Genomic DNA, 18,781 nt, shown 5'->3' on the forward strand with positions numbered 1-18,781 from the left:
GAATGAATTATAGGATATTCTACACTAACAGGCTAAAGAAATGATTTATGCATATGTGCCGTATTAACCAAAAAGACTTAAGCAATGCAAGCTACAAGGTGATGAGCAGGCATTTCTAAAGGAGTACGTGTTTGCAAGCCTAGGATGAATGTGCATGGTGTTCTGCAGATGCCAAATAATGGTGCTTGAAGTTTGTCAGTTTGAAAGTAGTGAGAGTACAGGATTTCAGACACCTTTCTTATCAGGAAATACTGGTAGACTGCAAGCAGATTCTTATGAGAAGGATCCCTGCAGACAGGCAAACTGAAATTACTAGATAATTAAGAATAGAGTATCCCATTGTCACTATAAAATAAAGTGTGTATTTTTTTCCGTGCAAACTTGGAAACACGAAGACCAGCTTTAAATGAGTGTAAATCTATCTTCCATTTTACTTAACTGCTATCTGTACTTGAGGGCATTTGATCTCACTGCATTTTTGTGATGTATTTTCAGGACAATCATCCTTTAGCCAGCCTTCCTTTATTGGGATATTCACTTACCATTCCTTCTGAATCTGAAAACATTCACAAAGATTATGTGTTCAAGCTACATTTCAAATCCCACGTGTACTATTTCAGGGCTGAAAGTGAATACACATTTGAAAGGTAAGTCAGTTTTCTGTGAGGTGAAATTTTTTAAAAATTCCTGGATTTTTTCAAACAAGGTTGGTAGATGCACAGCTTAGTAAATCGTCTCAATAATACAGGCAAGTAGTTCGGCACAACTAGAGAAAGAATCCTTTAAATTTTCTAAAGGAATTTTAAACCTTGTAATGCTAGAAGCAAATGGGTGTTTCTGATAACATACCAGTAGCTATAATACAATCACTGCAAAACTTGAGTTCCATGCAGGAACTTTCCATTCAAAATTGATCAAGCTGGCTGTACAGGGGACTTTACGCAACACTTCCTAGAATCTGATATATAATCAGATCAGAAGACTTTTTAGTAGCTATATAGAATAAGTTTATTCCCTCTAGTACAACTGGATGTAAAATCCACATCTGAAATAATGTCCTAATTTTTCTGCAGCAGCTGCTGTTCTTACTATGTCTTCCTGCCACTTCAGCATTTTTACATAACCCACATCCAGATACACTGAGAGGCAAGAAATAGGCACTGCTTCTCCTTGTCCTAGACTGTAGTTGGAGCTTGTTCATACCAGGAATTAATTTAGCTTTTTTATATAAGCATTAACACAACAAAAACCTTAATGTCCTCTCATATTAAAGAAAGCTTTTAAAAAGTTTTAGTCATGGCAGTCTAAGACTATAAATAAGGAAAATTGTGGAGGAGAGGTAATTAAATAAATAAGTAGAATTGGAAGAATGCAAACGTCCTTCTTCAGTTCTGTAAAAACAAATAGTAATCACAGCTAAATCACATTTTGGGGGTTAGAATTAATAGTGGTTGTCAATGCTCATCATTTGGACTATCTGAGAAAAGAGATTTGGTACTTGCAGAACAAGTAAAACCACTATTGAGTTCATGAATTTTGGGTCCTCAGTTTGGCTCCTCCTTCTCTAAACCTCCCCTTCATGCATGTAGTCAGTGGTCACTTGGAGCTATCGCCTCTTGACTTCAGATGGACTTGGGAGTAAAATGGTAAGGAAGATCATCTTGCAGGCACTGAAAATAAAATTTTTGTACATCTAACAGCACTGACAATGACTATGCAGAGAAAATCTTTCAAGAAAGCTTTCGCTAGCAATCTATCCTAATTTTTTGTCTCTCCTCCTATCCTTTCACAGATGGATGGAAGTGATCCGAAGTGCCACCAGCTCTGCCTCACGCACTCGTGCTTTGAGTCATAAAGAGTCTCATGCCTATTGACAGCTAAACAAATTACTGTGGTGATTGTCCAGCAGCTGCCGATTTTCTAGAGGACATTTTAAACTCTTTTCTCCCTCCAAGTTTAGTAAAACTTAACGTTTGTTAGGAAAAACAACAACAAAGTATGGTTTTGCAGAAATCTTCATGACTCCCTCAGCAAAACTGTTTAAGTTTTCTATATGGTCAAAATAGCTTACCATCATCCCAGTGGCTGCGGTTAGTTTCATGTCTTGTATTTTGTCATTCTGTGCTGTTTTTAGCTTGTGCCAGTATTAAAATATTGTCCTTATTAGAGTGCCAAATGCCAAAAGACATTTTGTTGCCTCAAAGATTGCACCTAAAAACTCAACAAATTCACAATCTGAAAACTTTCTCCTGTGAGGCAAACACTATTTCTTCTCTTTTCATAAAAGTATATTATTTTTTTTTACCATGTTAATCTGTAGACTGCTGGATTTTTAAATGTAGATGGACTTTCACAGTATAGAATATAATTATATATATACAATAAGCAGTCTAACAGGAATGAGATAACTTTCAGATTTCATTTTTTCCAGTCTTTCTACATTTAATCAATGAGGAATTACTAATTTTCTATCTTTAACAAAGAAACAGTTTACAGCTCAATCTCATTTCCCTTTGGGGTTACAAATCCATGTGGTATAAATAAACTTTAGGATTCTTATCTAACAATTTTCTTGGTGCAAGTTGACCAAATTGTTCATCTGTTGGCTTTGAAAAGTGAATACTACTTGCAAGATGAAACATTTTTTTAAATGATCCAGTGCAATATTATTCGGGCTGTTAATGTACTGTGAATGGTATGTACAAGGAGAAATTAAAGGCTGTGGTGACATTCTGCTGTTTGTTTTGCAAACTTGAAAGAAACGCTGTATGCTACAAGAACTGCAGCTATTTGTGTTTAATTTGTAGAGTGTTTTGGTAACTAATGTGGAATCAGGCACTATAAACTGATGGTACTACTCAACCCCCAAGTTTTCATCATGCCTACACAACCTCATATGACTTTCATTTTGTTGTTGGAATTTCAGTTTCTTTCTCTCCTGGTGCTCAGTATTCAGAGTGAGATATAATCATCCGTGGAAATACCTGTTTTGTGTATCTATCTGCCTTGATTTTGTCTAACATCATTTTTTGGATAAGCTGCTGACCCGCTCAGAAGATTGTCAACAAAGTCTACCATGATAAGACACTTTTCCTTATGTTTTAAGAAAGACTCACCATGATGATGATATAAAACTTCCATTAACAAAAGCTGAACATGCTGGAAACACATCTATCACCATTAAGGGCCTTTGAGGAAACTGTGCTAGGGAGACAAAATTGAGACAATTCTACCCCCAATTTTTCTTTGTGTAGTATCTGATTTGTTAATTGCTTACCCTTATGCAATGTATAAATGGCTTATATCTTTGCTCACAACAAAAGGGAATAAAATACCTCACAATAGTATCACACATATTGCTGTTTCAAAACAGTAAAACTTTCTTTCTCTCCCTCCCCCCCCACCTCTCCCCTGAAAACCTCAATGGAATGAGGGCTCCTGACAAGTAGCAGAATTTCAGCCATGAAAAGTTACTTAGGATCATGCTTACATATATATGTGTGTGTATATATGTTTATGATGTAGACTGTTTCTTCCAAGAATAGGACAGGTTCTTTATCCTCAGAAACATTCGTCCCCATGCCCAAGTCTGAGTCACCCTGACAAAGACAAGCAAGTATTTCAGCGTACTTCCTTCAGCTTTGGCCCCGGGGAAGTAAATTGTTGTAGTTGCTCTTTTCCTTAGATATTTCCCTTTGAAGAAAGAGAAAGAAAGAGTTTTTGTTGGGTTTGGTTTGTTTGTTTTTAATATCAGTATGGATATAATAATCACATTACACATCTACACCTACAGCATCTTCTCTATCCAATTATGACATTTTTAAGGACGAACCTAGAAAGTAGGTATAAAAAAACTGAAGAATTTTTACGGTACCAATACTGTTGGCTTACTGATTCCAAGTCCATGACCCTTCTTTGTAGTTGCCAAAGGAAATGAGTCCAACAATCTCAGTGAACCAATACTGCATGTGAACTACAATGCTCCAAGAGTGACCAGGAATGTGAACACTGATCTTCTTTATAATGGTGAAAAGGGGAAATAACTCAGCATAGACTAATAGCAATTCAGCAACAGCCTAAAGGCTTGGGAAAACAAACCTAATGAAGCAGCAGCCTGTAATGGGGCTATTAACAAGTGCAGTAATGGAATATTTAATGTACAAAAAGAATCATTACTGATCTGTAAAATAATATGCACTAAACCTTACAATTGCTATTTTTAGCATCAAAACAGTAAGGGAACCCAAAGCCACCATTAACTTAACATTATGGTTTCTAAGGGAAGGCAAGGGAAATAGGACAACTGCTGGCTTCTGGATATGCATTTTACATATAGGAAGACTTGTCTCTGATAGGAATTAGGGGAAAAATGGACAATACATAAATATTACATCAACTGCAAAAGTCTATGCTCTTTAAATGCACACATACAAACTATGGCTAGATCCCTACATCTGCCATTTACATTTTTTATCTGTAACAGTGATATAACATTTTTTTTTCTTTAAGGAACTTATATTGAGGGCTATGTCCTTAATTCAGCTAAAAAAATGAAATGTATTTTAGATCACTGAGGCTTGTGGGATACAGTCTGTCTTCATTATCTCTATCTATCTGAGCTCTCAAAACAAGTGCTTTTATTTGAATTTACATTCCTTGAATCAGGTAACAGCTTTTCCAGGTATGTTTCATTTTCACATACAGTGAGCTTGCCAAGTAATTTTTCTGTAGTTTCTATGGCAAAGAAAGACCAAGGTATAGTTCTTTTTATCATGGCAGCACAAACCTAGTTTGACAGTGGATGCAACTTCATAGTATCCATCTGATTCCTTGCTCAGGTTTTTTACCCCCCCCCTTTTTTTTTTTGACATGCAGAAAAGATGCTTAAGATAAGAATTTTTCCTTCTTTAACAGTGTGAAGCTTTTTTCTTATTATTATTATTAAACAGACCCAGTCAAACTGCTGCCATTTAAATAGAAGTTTGTCAGCATTTCTCTAGTTTTTTTGGTCCTAAGGTTAACCCAAAACTGAAATAATGGTGTCTGTCGTGGCAGTCTGTCTTGGTACTGTCTTGGCAGTCATAGCTTACAATCAATAGAAGTCTATGTATGTGAATAAAACTCATGATTTACTAGAAAGCTGTAATATGTAACTACTTTCTAAGCTCCAGGTCGCATTGTAATATTGATCATCTAAGTTAGAGAGGCTTGGAGACATTTAGCATTCCAAGCTTCACAGGTCAGTTTGCCAGAGAAGTATAAATACACCATTCTCTTGTTTCAGCAATGGAAACCTGGTCACTTCAAGAGATTTATTCTTCCTGTTATTTGGTATTACTCGCCACGAATAATCTATTGCTGGCTTCAAGTAATGGACATATAGAAGCAAAACAAAAACTATTGTCATATTATAAGTTGCACCACAAGCAATGGGCTCAACAAAACGTGGACTCCTGTGCATTTTGTTCACAAGGGTAAGCTAGATTCTCTGATGTCTTTATTTTCATTAGGAGATGAGTTTCATTAATTTACTCAGGCCTATTTTCATAAAATTTTAGGAATTACTGTAGAGCCCTTGATTGCTTTGTCAAATTTAACTGAAATCAGCCAAAAGATGATAGAGACTGGAAGACAACTACACAGGCAGGGAAGCATACACTGAGGTTGCACAGACCTTGAGTCTTTCTAAAACAATTAAAGGTCACTGACTATAGAAGCAAGATCTCATAAGGAAAACTCTTTTCAGAAATAAACACGGGGCAAAAAGCCCACAATTCTATCATCAGCCAGGACCACAGCAAAGAAACCACCAGAACCTGACAAGTCTGACTTTGACCATTTTTCCTTTCACACAGGACCCATTATGTGGTCTTCTCCCCCAGCACAATTATGTTTGTGTAGTTACACCATTGTGATTCCTAGAGCACACAAACATCTCCCTGCAGGGAGCAAGGAAGGGTTGGTTAAAGAGAAAAAAGAAAAAGGTAGCCACGTGGCACAGGTATGTGTTTTTTAAACAACAAAATATGAATGAAATATAACTATTATGAGTGCAAATGTCACTGAAGTATGGCACTTGAGTTATACAGTAAATAAAGACGTGATGTTTGGGGGTAAGCTAACGCAGCTTGATGGTAGTGCTTCATCAGGGTCACTGCGCTGGCAGAACAGGTAATACAAAGCAGTTTTTAATAACTGCAATTTGTAAATTGGTGCATTTTCGTACTGTAGGACAAACTGATATACAACTGCACATAGTTAACCAAAACAGTACATGTGTAATCAGTTGCATCTATGTAGATTAAAAAAAAAAACTTAGCCAAGAAAAGAACTACAGTTTTCCAACAGTAGAAAATAACCTTAACATTCTCTGCTCAGAAATTGTTGCTCCAGTTTAAACAAGAGTTTTTTCTGGTATGAATTCTGGAACACCAATTTATAAACTTTCTGTTACACATTACAGACATGTGGACAATAACAGATCTAGAAACCCACAGGAGCAATCCTTCTGGGAAGGGATGCCAGAAACTCTTCTTACTGAGCACTCAGATGGCAAAATTTCATTTAACTTTTCCTTCTTTATTTCTAGGTCATGTAGTTTACACGGAGTTTATTATGTTGGTGTAGAACGACAAAAGTAAAATTTAAATATATGTTTATAAACAGGAAGCAATATTACAGAAAACAAGGTATACACTCTAATTGTCCTCTGTAATCATGCTTAAAAAGAAGGCAGAAACCCCATTACATACGTCTATTGCATATGCTCAGTGCAATTACTAGCACATCTGCAAAAGTTAAAAAGAGCAAGCTTGCAGATTTGTGCTACACTTTAAGCTCCTCCCCAGCAAATTACAAAAATAATTTATGATTGTTCTGATCCTTGCATTATACCTGTGCTTATTAACACTTTTGATGATAATTTTCCAATGGTGACATTTCTGAAGGCAGACATATGTTTTCTTAAAAGTAAGGCTAATGTAAAACCATTACAAACAGTACCATATGTTTAAAAAAAAAAAAAAAGAGAAAATAAGAGCTAAACCAGACATTTCACAAGTACATTAAAAGCACAGCCAGATGAACAAGTTATGGTGGATATACTAGGATGTGAACCTACAGCGTGCCAGCTACTTTGCAGTTAAGTGCCAATGTGCATACTCTTATCTTCCCCTTCCAGCCACCCTTCTCCCACAGTGAAAGCAGAACTGCTTATCCCTCAGTTAAATCATTCCACAGTAATTGGTTCATCTGCCCATACCCACATGGACATATACAAAGTTTTCAGAGCTGCAAAGAAACCATGGCACTTCAGAGAACAAACTGCTCTGTTACTTTACCAAAAGCGTTCTGTACTACAATGATCATGCCTTCATACTTCACGAAACTGGTGATCAACTACAAAAGTGCAACTGCAAGGAAAATTAAGTTAAAAAAAATAGAGTACACATCTGATATTACAAAAAGCAAGCCTTCAGTTCAAATGACTGGTTTGTTTTTTTTTGTTTTTTAAACACAGAGTGAGTTTACTCACTGCTTAATCTTGAAACCCCTGACAAGTAAGCAGTTCCACTAATTTAAATGTTTGCATAAGCAGGGATAACATGTCATTTAGTATATTCAAGACTGAGTGAAGATGTATGACCTGCACAGAAAAATCAGTGCAACAGTCTAACAAAGAGATATTTTAGCATGAGACAACCTCTTAAAAATATCAGTACACTTAATTTTCCTTCAGAAACTGACACAATGCTTCTTTCAAATGAAGCTGCTTTTCTGTTACCAATATAGATCTTATTTTTAAAGCATCAATACTTTTCAACAGCAAATGATTGTAATTTTACATTCAAGAAACAGCACTCTTTTTTCAGTGAATATTACTTTAAGATAATCTATATTTAAATAATCTATATGTTACATATAAAAATACACATCTCTACCATAAATGAGATCTTGTCTTTTTCTAAATGTCCTAAGCCTTTTAGCCCATTGGCCTTGCAGCGGGTTTTACTCATTTTAAGCTCCTAAATGAAGGGACACATCCACCAAGCAAATTCTGTTACAATCATCCACTCAAATGGAGAAGTGCTTCCTCAACAGACAATCCTAGAATGCAACTAAAATACAAATCAAAAGAAAAAAATGCAAATATATTTTTATAATTTTTAAATGATTGTTTCACAATAACAAACCTTAGAACTTCACATAATTTTCTGATGGTGAAATTCTTGAATTTCCAGATTACAATGCTATCTATCTATCTATATTTTAAATGCAAATACATCTGTTTATTTCCATATGCTGTAACAGTACATATTTATCAAGTTGCTGAATGTTCTGGTATTGAGATTTGACAATTTCCCCTTGCACTGTATTCAGATGCACAAATTCCCAATAGCAGAGTTGAATTTGTTTCCTCAAGGGTAAACCTATCCTTAATGTTTTAAAAGCACACAGAAATGCATATGTAAAGATATTAATCAAGAGTTATAAACCAATGCTCGAATTAATGCATTGCTCACATTTTCTTTAAATTCCCTTAGCCATAAAGGAAGGCCGGTAAGTCATTAGGCTGGCAATGGCATTGTGCCTAAGAATATGGCTACAAGAATGGGTGCACATAGACCCAGCCTTTCTCTACGATTGGTTCAACCTGGTCAGAAGTTTCATAGCTCTGCTAGCATAACAGTGTCCTTTAGCACTGTTAACTATTAAATTAATACAATTAACTATTATTAATTTATTAAGACGATTAGTATGCGTATATAAGGGCTAGCATGGTGCCATAAAGTATTGCAAGGAAACCTCACCTGCTTCAACAATGTTTAGAGAACTTGGGTCTTTTTGCACAAAACTATGTAGATATGCCTGTACTTATTTTAACACTTTCATTTCCAAACTCATTTCCAAATTTTTATTCTTTAAAATTTAAACAGATAAGATACCTCACTGTCATCAAAAACACAGAATCATCTATTTCTTCATTAAAACAAGGCAAAAATGCTCTCTTTCTTGGCTACCACAAAAATAGGCACCTGAATATGGCTTTGGTGAAACAATCCAAAGCAAACTCTAGAGTAATACTGTGAAAAAGTACCGCCTAACCAATTATGCATGTACTAATGTTACTATTTCCAAGGAAATTTAAAACCTTAATCAGCTATCCAGAAGCACTCACAGAAACACTGGAAATTATAGTTTCAGAATTTTCAAGAATTTTTCTCAGGGGAGACAAGTTACAGGGCATAGCATACAACACGCGGGCTCAGCTAATCATTCTGCCTAACTTCTATCACTTCCAGTAAAGAGTTGCACAGATTTAGATGGCAGGACCGAACACTGAATATACGGATAATTTTTCTATTACTTTGCAAGTAATTCATTTTAATGATAAAAATAGGCAAAATGAAGAAACATTTGCCACTTTCTCAAAGCCAACAGCTTAAGGAGATATTTCAGAATAAATGCAGGTAATAAAAATTTATTTGTTTGAGCATTCAAACATGTTTAGATGGAAAAAAAAGACTGTGTCTGAATTTCACTACAAGTTTCACAAATATCTACTACTAAAATTGAACAATACATATGGTTCAGAATTTGCATTGGCACAATTTAAAACTGAAAACATGAAAGAGCTCATTCTTTTGGAAAAACAATCATTTAAATTTAAAGCTTTGAGAGACAAGGTGTGTTGAATTTAAAACAACCAAAAGTAGTACCATAATTAGAAATTCACACTCAGAATATAGATAAAAAAGAAGGAATATTGGAGAAACAGAAGCAAATTGTGTATTTGCTGAGGTACAGACAGAAGGTTCCATAATACAAGATTATCTATCTTTCAATGGCAAATCCTTCACATACAAAAATCAAACCAAAATTCACTTATCACATAATTCAAGATTTACATGTAATAAAGGCAAGGCAATACTCAGTTATGGCCTGTCAAATATTTACCCCACTAACAGTATCTACAGAAGCACTTTACCATTTTGTACACAATGATTCCTTATGCACATTGAAAGGCTTTCAGTTAAAAAAAGACATAATATACATATTTGTACACAATTCCAACAGAACATACTCCATCTCCCAGTGGAATTCTTAAAGCAAGATACCTGAGGTTTCTCAATATCTTCTATTTCCCTATCACGAACCTAAATATACATTTCAGATTTTACAAAAAGACTCCTCCCTGGAATATGTGCATTATCATTAAAAAATCTATATCTTTAAGGAGCTGAAAAAGACTGCCTCCATCTGAGAGACTTCATTTTTGCTGTTGCACATTTGGGAATGTCCTTTCACCCAAGAACATTCCAGTGACTGAGGGGCAGAACAACATTAGGGTGCACTTCTTCAGTGAGGACACCATGGGATCTCCGTTGTCTTAGAAAAGTCAGAAACGCTGCTTCAGTAGGATGAAGTACTTCCTCCAGTTAGTGAATATCTGGAGAGGAAATGAAATAGTTATTTTTGTCACCTTCAGAACAGTGTTATATAAAACAAGCAGCGACTAGAAGTTATTCCATTACACTGTTGAAGTTCAAGCCTTTTTCCTTCCAGAATGACATCTACCACTACTGTTGTGCTTTAAAGAAAAAAAGCCCTAGATCTGAACAACATGTAACATATGCCCTATTACAACATAGCTACTTTTCTATCGAATGATATCAGCCTGTGTTCAAATGTGTTTCTAAAAAGTATATGATGATTCAAGTTGTCTGTATGCTGTCAGCAAAAATACAATAATTTTAACTTTCTCATTTGGCAAATTTATACCATAATCATTCTAAAATGTTACAGAGGCAGAAAATTTGTATTTCTTGGTCTAAACAGATTTTTAAATTGCCTAAAAAGAGAGATATACTTTTTAAACATATTAAACTTTCAATAAAGCTTTGTAAAATATCAGAGACCAGAACTGGAGGGGGAAGGTGAATGGATTCACTCAATTTATTGGACTAGATCTTTTGAGGGTCCCAATTAACATATTCAGACAAACTAGGGGAATTCAGTTTCAACCAATCACAAGAGGAATAAAAATCATGCTAGAAACATGTGGTCAAAAAGCCATTATCCATAGTTTACCTATTAAATGGAGAGGCTATTGCAAGTGAATACAATAATTTAATGATATAACAGAGCACATTTGTAAAAGTTGTCCTAAAAGACTGTAATTTTAATACAGATTTGAGTAAATGTCAACAATTTAATATAAAAGGTATCTTGAAATATGATGAGACAGTGATATTTCAACTCCACTGTACTTGAGAGGAATGTCAATCTAAGAAAAATTAACTGCATTTAAATTTAACATACACAAAACCAAAAGGCCTTTAAAAATATATATATCAACCTTTCAGCAGCACTCAGGTTCATGCTACCAGACAATATGATAATTGTTCATTCCAGAATGGGGTTTGCTTTTAAGGCATTAAAAATTGCTGATAGCAGGTACATACCCATGGTCAACTTAATTATCCAAATATAGGAAAGTAAAAATTCTAGATGAATTAGAAAGGAAGAACAGATGGTTTTCTGTTCTGGGAGTAGTTATTTAAGCTAACAGACACTGCAATTAGTTTTGTTTAGTAACATGAGTAAAGCTATGGATTGGGTAATTTAAAAGGTTGTAACAATGCTTACTGTTCCCAGAAGTTTGCAACCACCATTAACAACCACCCTTCCCCCTCCACCCCCCCCCAAATACTGAGCAATAAAGATGGGTAGACACTATTGATGAATGGGTTTTTCTGAGGGAGAGGTTTACGTGAGAGGTGAGACATCACCTAAAATATAAAAATGTTTTTACTTATTTCTGTAGACAAATTTACATGAGAGATTAGCTGAAACACCTGGGCAGTATGTCCCATGCAAAAAATTTATTAAAGGGGTCTTCTGCTGCTATATGTAGGCATTACATCCTCTTTTCTCCAGTATTACCATTACATTTTTGCATGGCAAATTTTTGTTTTCTCTTTAAGAAAAATAGTGTTTCAAAACTGTGAGTAAGCAGCCCTACGTTTGCGGGGGAGCGCGAACAAACTCAACAGTCCCTTCTTATTTTTCCCCCAGTTTGACTTTGTTTTTTAATTTTGATATTGAAATGATGATTACTGCATAGATTAGATTCTAAAACGCAAAATAAAAACCATTCACACGATCACAGTCAGGGGAAAACCATCTACATGCACTTAAACTGGCTAGTAATAGTCATCAAGGTCTTAAGCGTTCCAAATTGCCCTGTGAAGAGAACGACCTCTTCCCACACTACCTTTTCAAATGTACAGCCCTTACAAAGCAGCAGCTTAGTCAGACCTTTTCTTGCCCCCCTCAGCAAAGTACGCAATAAATGAACAGCAACACATGCAATTTAATACCACCTATCACAACCATGCAATCAAAATTACAGAGACAAGAGTCCCAATCAAGGGAATCACACCTTCAGACCTACAATTTTCTCCCCGAAAATTAGGACAGTATACATTTTATGCGTATGCACAACTTTCATCAGAAGACAAACAAGCAACAGAATGAGGACAATCATCTTAGACTCTGTCAGCCTCCTTGATTAAGCAAGAATTGTGATGAAAATAGAATCATTAACGCAAATATTAGAAAATGCTTGGTTTGTTTACCTTTAAAAAAAAAAAATCAAAGCTTGGCAAAATGCACAATACTTTTTAGGAAAATCAGTTTGAAATATTAAAAGACAGTCAAGCACCTTTAAATAGAAAAAAGCACATTTTTTCCTTCCACCTGCTATTTAAACCATTTTATAAGATTCTACTCAAACATTTCTAAATTATGGCAGGATTGCATGAGAAACACAGCAGTAGTCCAAGGAAGGCAGAACCATAAGAGAAGAAAAACATAATGCTATTAGGCATATACAGAGTTCTGAAATCTATTTCCTTGAACAAAAATTGCTGTTGCTGTTGTGACAGGTACAGGTAAGATCATCTCCAGCACCCACCAAAGAAGTGCCCAGTGGGAAGCCTGTCTCCACACAAAGTCATTTTCAGCTTTGATCGCGGAATTGAAAGCCTCTGGTTCCCAATTACAGGCAGGCCCTGTACCAGATGGATAGAAACTCTGACACTGAAACCAGGAGCTGATGAAAGACAGAGTCATGTGTCTAATGAAAACAGAAGCTCAGATGGAAGCTCCAGAAACTCTTTCAAACCTGCCAGTATAAAATAAAGGAGAACCAGGATATCTGGCATCACAGAGTCACCTTTCAGCACTAGAGATGCGGACTGGGCTTCATTCTTAACAACCCAGAAAGCAAGGAAGACTTTCTGCTTGCAGATTTTTCACCATTGATTTTTACTGAATGAAAGAGTGTCAGCCTGGCAACCCTCTGCTTTAACTTTGGAGGTATGAGTTCTTAAACTTTATTAGGCTGTGGTTAGAGACAGTATAAGCAAGACACTTGTTCAGGGAAAACTTTAAGGCAGCAGTACACAGTAAATTACTGCCATGAACTTTTTCCTGTTACCAAGCAATGCAGCTTGGATGGCATTGATTCACAATAGCTGTGGGTTCCTGGATTCAAGGAAGTATTTAAAGCCTCTTCAAGCAGTAATTCTTAAATTTATCCCAATCTTTTCTTGTGCAGTATTTAAAAGAGGAGCAAACTGAGTATTTATTAAAAATATGTTCCTAATCTATGCAGTAAATAAATCTCTTATGAAATCTGACCTTCTGAAGTAGTTCAAAAAGTTGTTTCTGGAGGGACAACTGAAAGGTCATAGAGACTATTCTTAATGAACAAGGAACCGCTTGCTATGCAACTGAAAGAAACACAAACTAGAAGAACATTCCATTTTATCAAAGCGGGTAGAAGAAATTAAGAGTAATGCAGGGCATCCTCTGCAATATATATATCCAGCTGAGAGAGCTGCCAATGTCCCCTATGGTAACACAAAGGGAAAAGTCTCAAGTGATACTCAATATGTACACCAATAGTATGAATGTACATACAAGCTGTCACTTGAAGCTAGTAATTAGAACTGCTGATATTAGATATTTGTCTACTAAGCAAACACTTTTAATTGTGCAAATTGTAAGCACAAAATCTTTTTCTTCTAAGTAGAAACTAATTCTTTCAATTTAACACTAGCCAAATAAATGAAAAACAGGATCTGCAATTTTCTGTAAGCCTCAGTGAAATAGTTTTATTACCTCTGAAGCCTCTGCACAAGATGTGACACCATGTTATCTGCAATGCCTGGACAAGCCTCTTCAGCTAAATAAATAGCCTTTCGCAATTCTTCTATGGAATCTATGTTGCCACCACACACCTCACTTTTCTCTTTCAACTAAAGGAAAAAAAAGACAGCGATACATTACTAAGATATTCATAAATATTTTCATAAACAATATAATGCAAAATCTTGCTAGGGAGTGATTGCTAGTGTTTACAATGTCAGAATTTGACTTCCATTGTACACCCTCACATCTTGAAGACTTTTTTCACCCTTAAGTCAGTCTTTGCAGTAGTCATCAGGATGTCATTCATCTTTACAAGATTTCAATCATTAACACATCCTTTTCAGTGCGCTAATGTTAGAAAATTGTGACAAAGTATCCTGAGAAAGATGTCCTATTTATCTGTGGCTGCTAGATTTCAAGATGTATTCCTTATACATGCTCACTTTAGTATACACACTTACACATCTAGATCTTATACATATATGCCGCAGGTGCACTTGGGTGAACACCATTAGAAAATGTTTTCACCCTATCAGCATCTACATGATATACCCATAAGAAAAAGGAAAACCTGCGATGAAATTTTGGAATAGTTTGGGAAAGTTGCAGCCATCCAGCAGAAGTTGCATAGAAGAGGAGTCTAAAGTACGAACCAGACAGCGGACACCAGTCTAAGACTCCACTCCCATAGAGTGAAAGCAAACAACAAGCAAGTGTTTGAGGAAGAATTTTTCCTGTAACCTCTGCTGCTAGCTACATACAGGGGACAGCAAGCAGCAATAAAAAAGTAATAAAATAAGAATAGGAAGCAAGAAAGGCAAAGCATAAGACAGTGACTAGTGAGTGATGCCATGAGAAGGAAGAACACAGAGTAGATATCTTTAGAAGACATGTGATAAAGGGTATGGAGGAAAAGACAATAGAAAAGAAAGGAAGGATAAAAATGGAGGATGGACTGCGGAAGACAGTGGATGCACAACCTGTATCATGCATGACATGGGGAAGGGAGAAGGAAAACCCAAAGGAGATGCAGAGCAACCGGAAAAGTGTTTGGGAGGTGGGAAGGCAGGGAATTGAAAGAATTTTCTGAAAGAGAGGCAAGCAAGTCGTAATACATTAAGAACTGCAATGGAAAATGCCAAAATCCCCATTTCAAATATTTCTCCATTTTACATAGAATAACAGTCCTACTTAATATATTGAGTTTGAATAACCCAATACAGAGGTCTTCCCCTTTAAATAAGTTCAGCTGCTTTACTGCACTCAATACCTTTATTGAGCAGCAGGCAAAACTTGATGATAATACTCTGAAGTAGGGCTTCATTTATTAGGATAAAATTTGGACAACATCCTTTTACTAGAAGAAAATTTCTCTACCTTTATTTCTGTAACAGTTACAATGATTGAAAGCATTATTTAAATAAAAATGTTTCGCATCAAAGATAGGGTGAAAGGGGAATTCTTGTTTCTTAAATAGAGTTCTATCAACATTTTTAAATAATCACATCTTCATAAATATCTGGCTTCCCTTTCACATGATTTTTTTCAATAGATCTCAATAAAGTATTTGGAAAAATAAGCACAAAATAGTATAGAATGGGTATACAATATAGTTTTCAAAACTGAAATTCAAAAGTTACAGTCTTGCTGACCTAGTCTGCAGCCATGTGGTTGTGAAGAATTGAAGAACTTACAAATTTGTAACAGATAAAATGATAAACAGATATAATAGCATTAAAAAAAGGAATACTTCAATCCAAACATTTACACTCCTTTTTATTTTTCATATGCATTGCTTTAGGCTAGCATGGTTGATGCATGTCACTACCATGCATAAGTATTGTTAGAAGCAAAACTCAGATTTCAAAAGATAACTTGCATGAAAGTAAAGGCTACAGCTAGAACTATACGGAGGACTAACACATCATGTTCCAAATGGGTTGTAGAAACCTTGGGTATCTTTTATTTTATTTTTCCATTTTTTGGAGACATATATCCTAGAATTAATTAATTTTTAACACAATAACTTACCTCTGCAAATAAAGGGGATATAACTGTAGACAGGCACTGGGATAGAGGCCTCTTTGGGATATCTTTTCCCTTTAAGGAAAAAAAAAGTCTAATCAATTTTATTTCTGAAAAAAGTGTCTTCATTGCATTCTGTTTCTAATTATAGAAAAAAATAGTTCCAGCAAACTATACTTTATGAAAAATATGTTTCTATATACATACAAATACATAAAACATTTGCAACAGGCTGATCCAAAACCTGGATGAAAGTTTGAGGCTTTAGCATCTCCAGTACATGCAAGTTCAAAATCACTCCCCCTCCAAATCCTCCTCAGCATGCACCCAATGGTGTAGATGCTGAAATTTGCCAGGTGCCTCCCATATGCTATAATGCTTCTCTCATGTGCCCCCCGTCCTGATAAAAACACACATCAAGAAATTTCCCGGCTAGGGTAGGTCCACCAGTCCCAGACACAAAAGCTGCAGAAAATAAGGTGGAGCAGCAACTAAATATCCTCCCCACCTTTTTTTTTTTTTTTTTTTTTTTGGGGGGGGGGGGCACATTTTCTTCTTTGCTACCTTGCAGTCTTTTTTTCCTAAAAGAAGAGTAAACCTCTTCCCTAAAAACCCAGTCTAGCTTTGTACTGTACTGGCTTAAATTAATTTGCTAGAAGGAAAGTACATAGTAAAGTTAACTAAAACAAAACAGAACATAGCCTTCTCCCCACTGTCCTGGCAACAGCATGTATGCATTTCACAAACTAAAAAAAAAAAAGGACACATTTACAGCCTACTCAAATTTCAAGACTAAAAAACTTGCCCAGAATGTAAACTTTTGAGTAAGACAATGGTGGGACGTACATTTTTAGCAAAAGTTTTGAAAACTTTTACAGTTCAAATGCTTTCAAAGTGATATATGAAATAAGATTCATGAACAATGCTGAATGACCCCACTAAATTATTAAAGCAAGAATTATATCTTTGCATAATACAGTAAACACTAAGTACCTTATTTCTTTGCAATTCCAAAGGCTGGGCTGCTCCATTCTCTAGATTCTTGGGATCTTTTTCTCTGATTGTAAAGATCCAGTCTCCTGAATCACTCCCTCCTGAAGCCTGGCCATCTGGCTCACTTAGGGTTTAAAAAAAAAAAAAAAAAGTTTTAGTACCCACACTTTATTGTCAATATTCTTCAATATGCAGACTGAATATAAAGCTTTCTTTCAAGACTAAAGATAAAGATTCTATTCTGCAGGCCAAGGAATATCAAGACAAGTGGGGAAAAAAAAGCCATTTATCTTTTTGCAAAATTAAAGGCTTTTATTAAAAAAAAAACAAACTAAGGTAGTTCACTAAATGTTAAATTAAGAAGAAAGATAGGCATTGCAGATCTAAAACAATTGCCCAAGTTTCATAAACAAGGAACATCAAGGATATTCTTGCTATCTGAAAACTGGCTTCAGTGGAGGATCTCAAACTTCTAGGGAAGGGAAGGGAAAGAAAGTTAAAGAGTTCATCTACTTCTTCGCCTAGAAAAATAGCTAAGACCTTAGCTTAGAATACGTTTGAGGAAGTTGGTCAATCCCCAGCCTCAGTTTACAAGGTAAATGATTTCTTCCCGATTCAAAAAACTTGGCTAAAGACGTACTGATACAGCATATATTTAACAAAATACACCAACACAAATGCATCTTTTGTCTCCTGTTTTGTGAATGGCTTAAGTGAAGAAAAGCAACCTTTTAACTCCTGTGAAGTTAAAAACACACATATACTTATGCTGACACTAACAGTCACAGCATGACGTTTCTCCTCTCACCATCATAAATTGCTTTCCAATCTATGCATTAGGAGTAATCTTCAAGAACACCACCAATTAAAAGCACATCTAGTGGCCATTGTGCAAAAAGTATTTATAGTGCCCTATCAAGCCAAGAAGTGGGAGACCAGTGTAATAAAATTCTCCAATCTTTACGTTTGAAGTAAACTTCTACGTAACGTCTACTTCCCATGTATACCTTAGCTTTAGCAAGTTGATCCTACAGAAAAATATTTATCATTGATTTGGAAAGTTAGTATTCCATCGTATTAGCATGCCAAATCAACACACCCTCTGTTCATATTTAACACCAGGGCTGTTCTGGAAACAGAGGAGGGGAAAGCAGGCTTAGGCGTAATGTTAAATCATCTCATAAGCTCTCAGAAACCATTCTAGTTCCAGTACTTTCCTATGCCATGCCATCAAAACTGGTCTCATTATTCCACAGGAACGATGAACCGCAATCTCAAAGTTCATGAGTTAGTGACTGATTTGAGATCAGTTTAGGACCAGTAATATAACTTTCAAATAAGACTTGGTTTTTGGGCTGGAACTTAGGAACTGAGCCATCAATAATGTAGGACCAATCTACAGTTGTCATAGTGGCCAAGAAATTATAACCAGCCTGATGCTTGCCATTAGCATACAGACTGGAATCACAGAGAACAATCGTGTTTTCTTCATGGTAATGAGGAATTCAATCAGCTCATGAAGAAAATGTGACACTCCCTTCAC

The 18,781-nt window shown here is 35.7% G+C and overlaps 2 protein-coding genes across 3 annotated transcripts in view; one reads left to right on the forward strand and one right to left on the reverse strand.

Annotated features, from left to right (window-relative positions):
* Positions 1 to 2,733, forward strand: part of FARP1 (FERM, ARH/RhoGEF and pleckstrin domain protein 1) — a 222,460-nt gene extending 219,727 nt beyond the window's left edge. For both annotated transcript variants that reach the window (XM_067293558.1, XM_067293549.1), the window contains 2 exons: positions 496 to 647; positions 1,793 to 2,733. In XM_067293558.1, coding sequence (XP_067149659.1) covers positions 496 to 647; positions 1,793 to 1,874 — 234 coding nt within the window. In that variant the 3' untranslated portion in view covers positions 1,875 to 2,733. The remainder of the gene's footprint in view (positions 1 to 495; positions 648 to 1,792) is intronic.
* Positions 2,734 to 6,421: 3,688 nt separating this feature from the next.
* The window catches only part of STK24 (serine/threonine kinase 24), a 64,443-nt gene continuing 52,083 nt past the window's right edge, over positions 6,422 to 18,781 (reverse strand). The window contains exons 8-11 of the mRNA XM_067293567.1: positions 17,239 to 17,362; positions 16,252 to 16,320; positions 14,191 to 14,327; positions 6,422 to 10,450 (exon numbers count right to left, since the gene is read on the reverse strand). Of these exons, the coding sequence (XP_067149668.1) occupies positions 10,414 to 10,450; positions 14,191 to 14,327; positions 16,252 to 16,320; positions 17,239 to 17,362 (367 nt within the window). The 3' untranslated portion in view covers positions 6,422 to 10,413. The remainder of the gene's footprint in view (positions 10,451 to 14,190; positions 14,328 to 16,251; positions 16,321 to 17,238; positions 17,363 to 18,781) is intronic.

This window comes from Apteryx mantelli, chromosome 1 (genome assembly GCF_036417845.1).
Source record: "Apteryx mantelli isolate bAptMan1 chromosome 1, bAptMan1.hap1, whole genome shotgun sequence".
Classification (NCBI taxonomy): Eukaryota; Metazoa; Chordata; class Aves; order Apterygiformes; family Apterygidae; genus Apteryx; species Apteryx mantelli.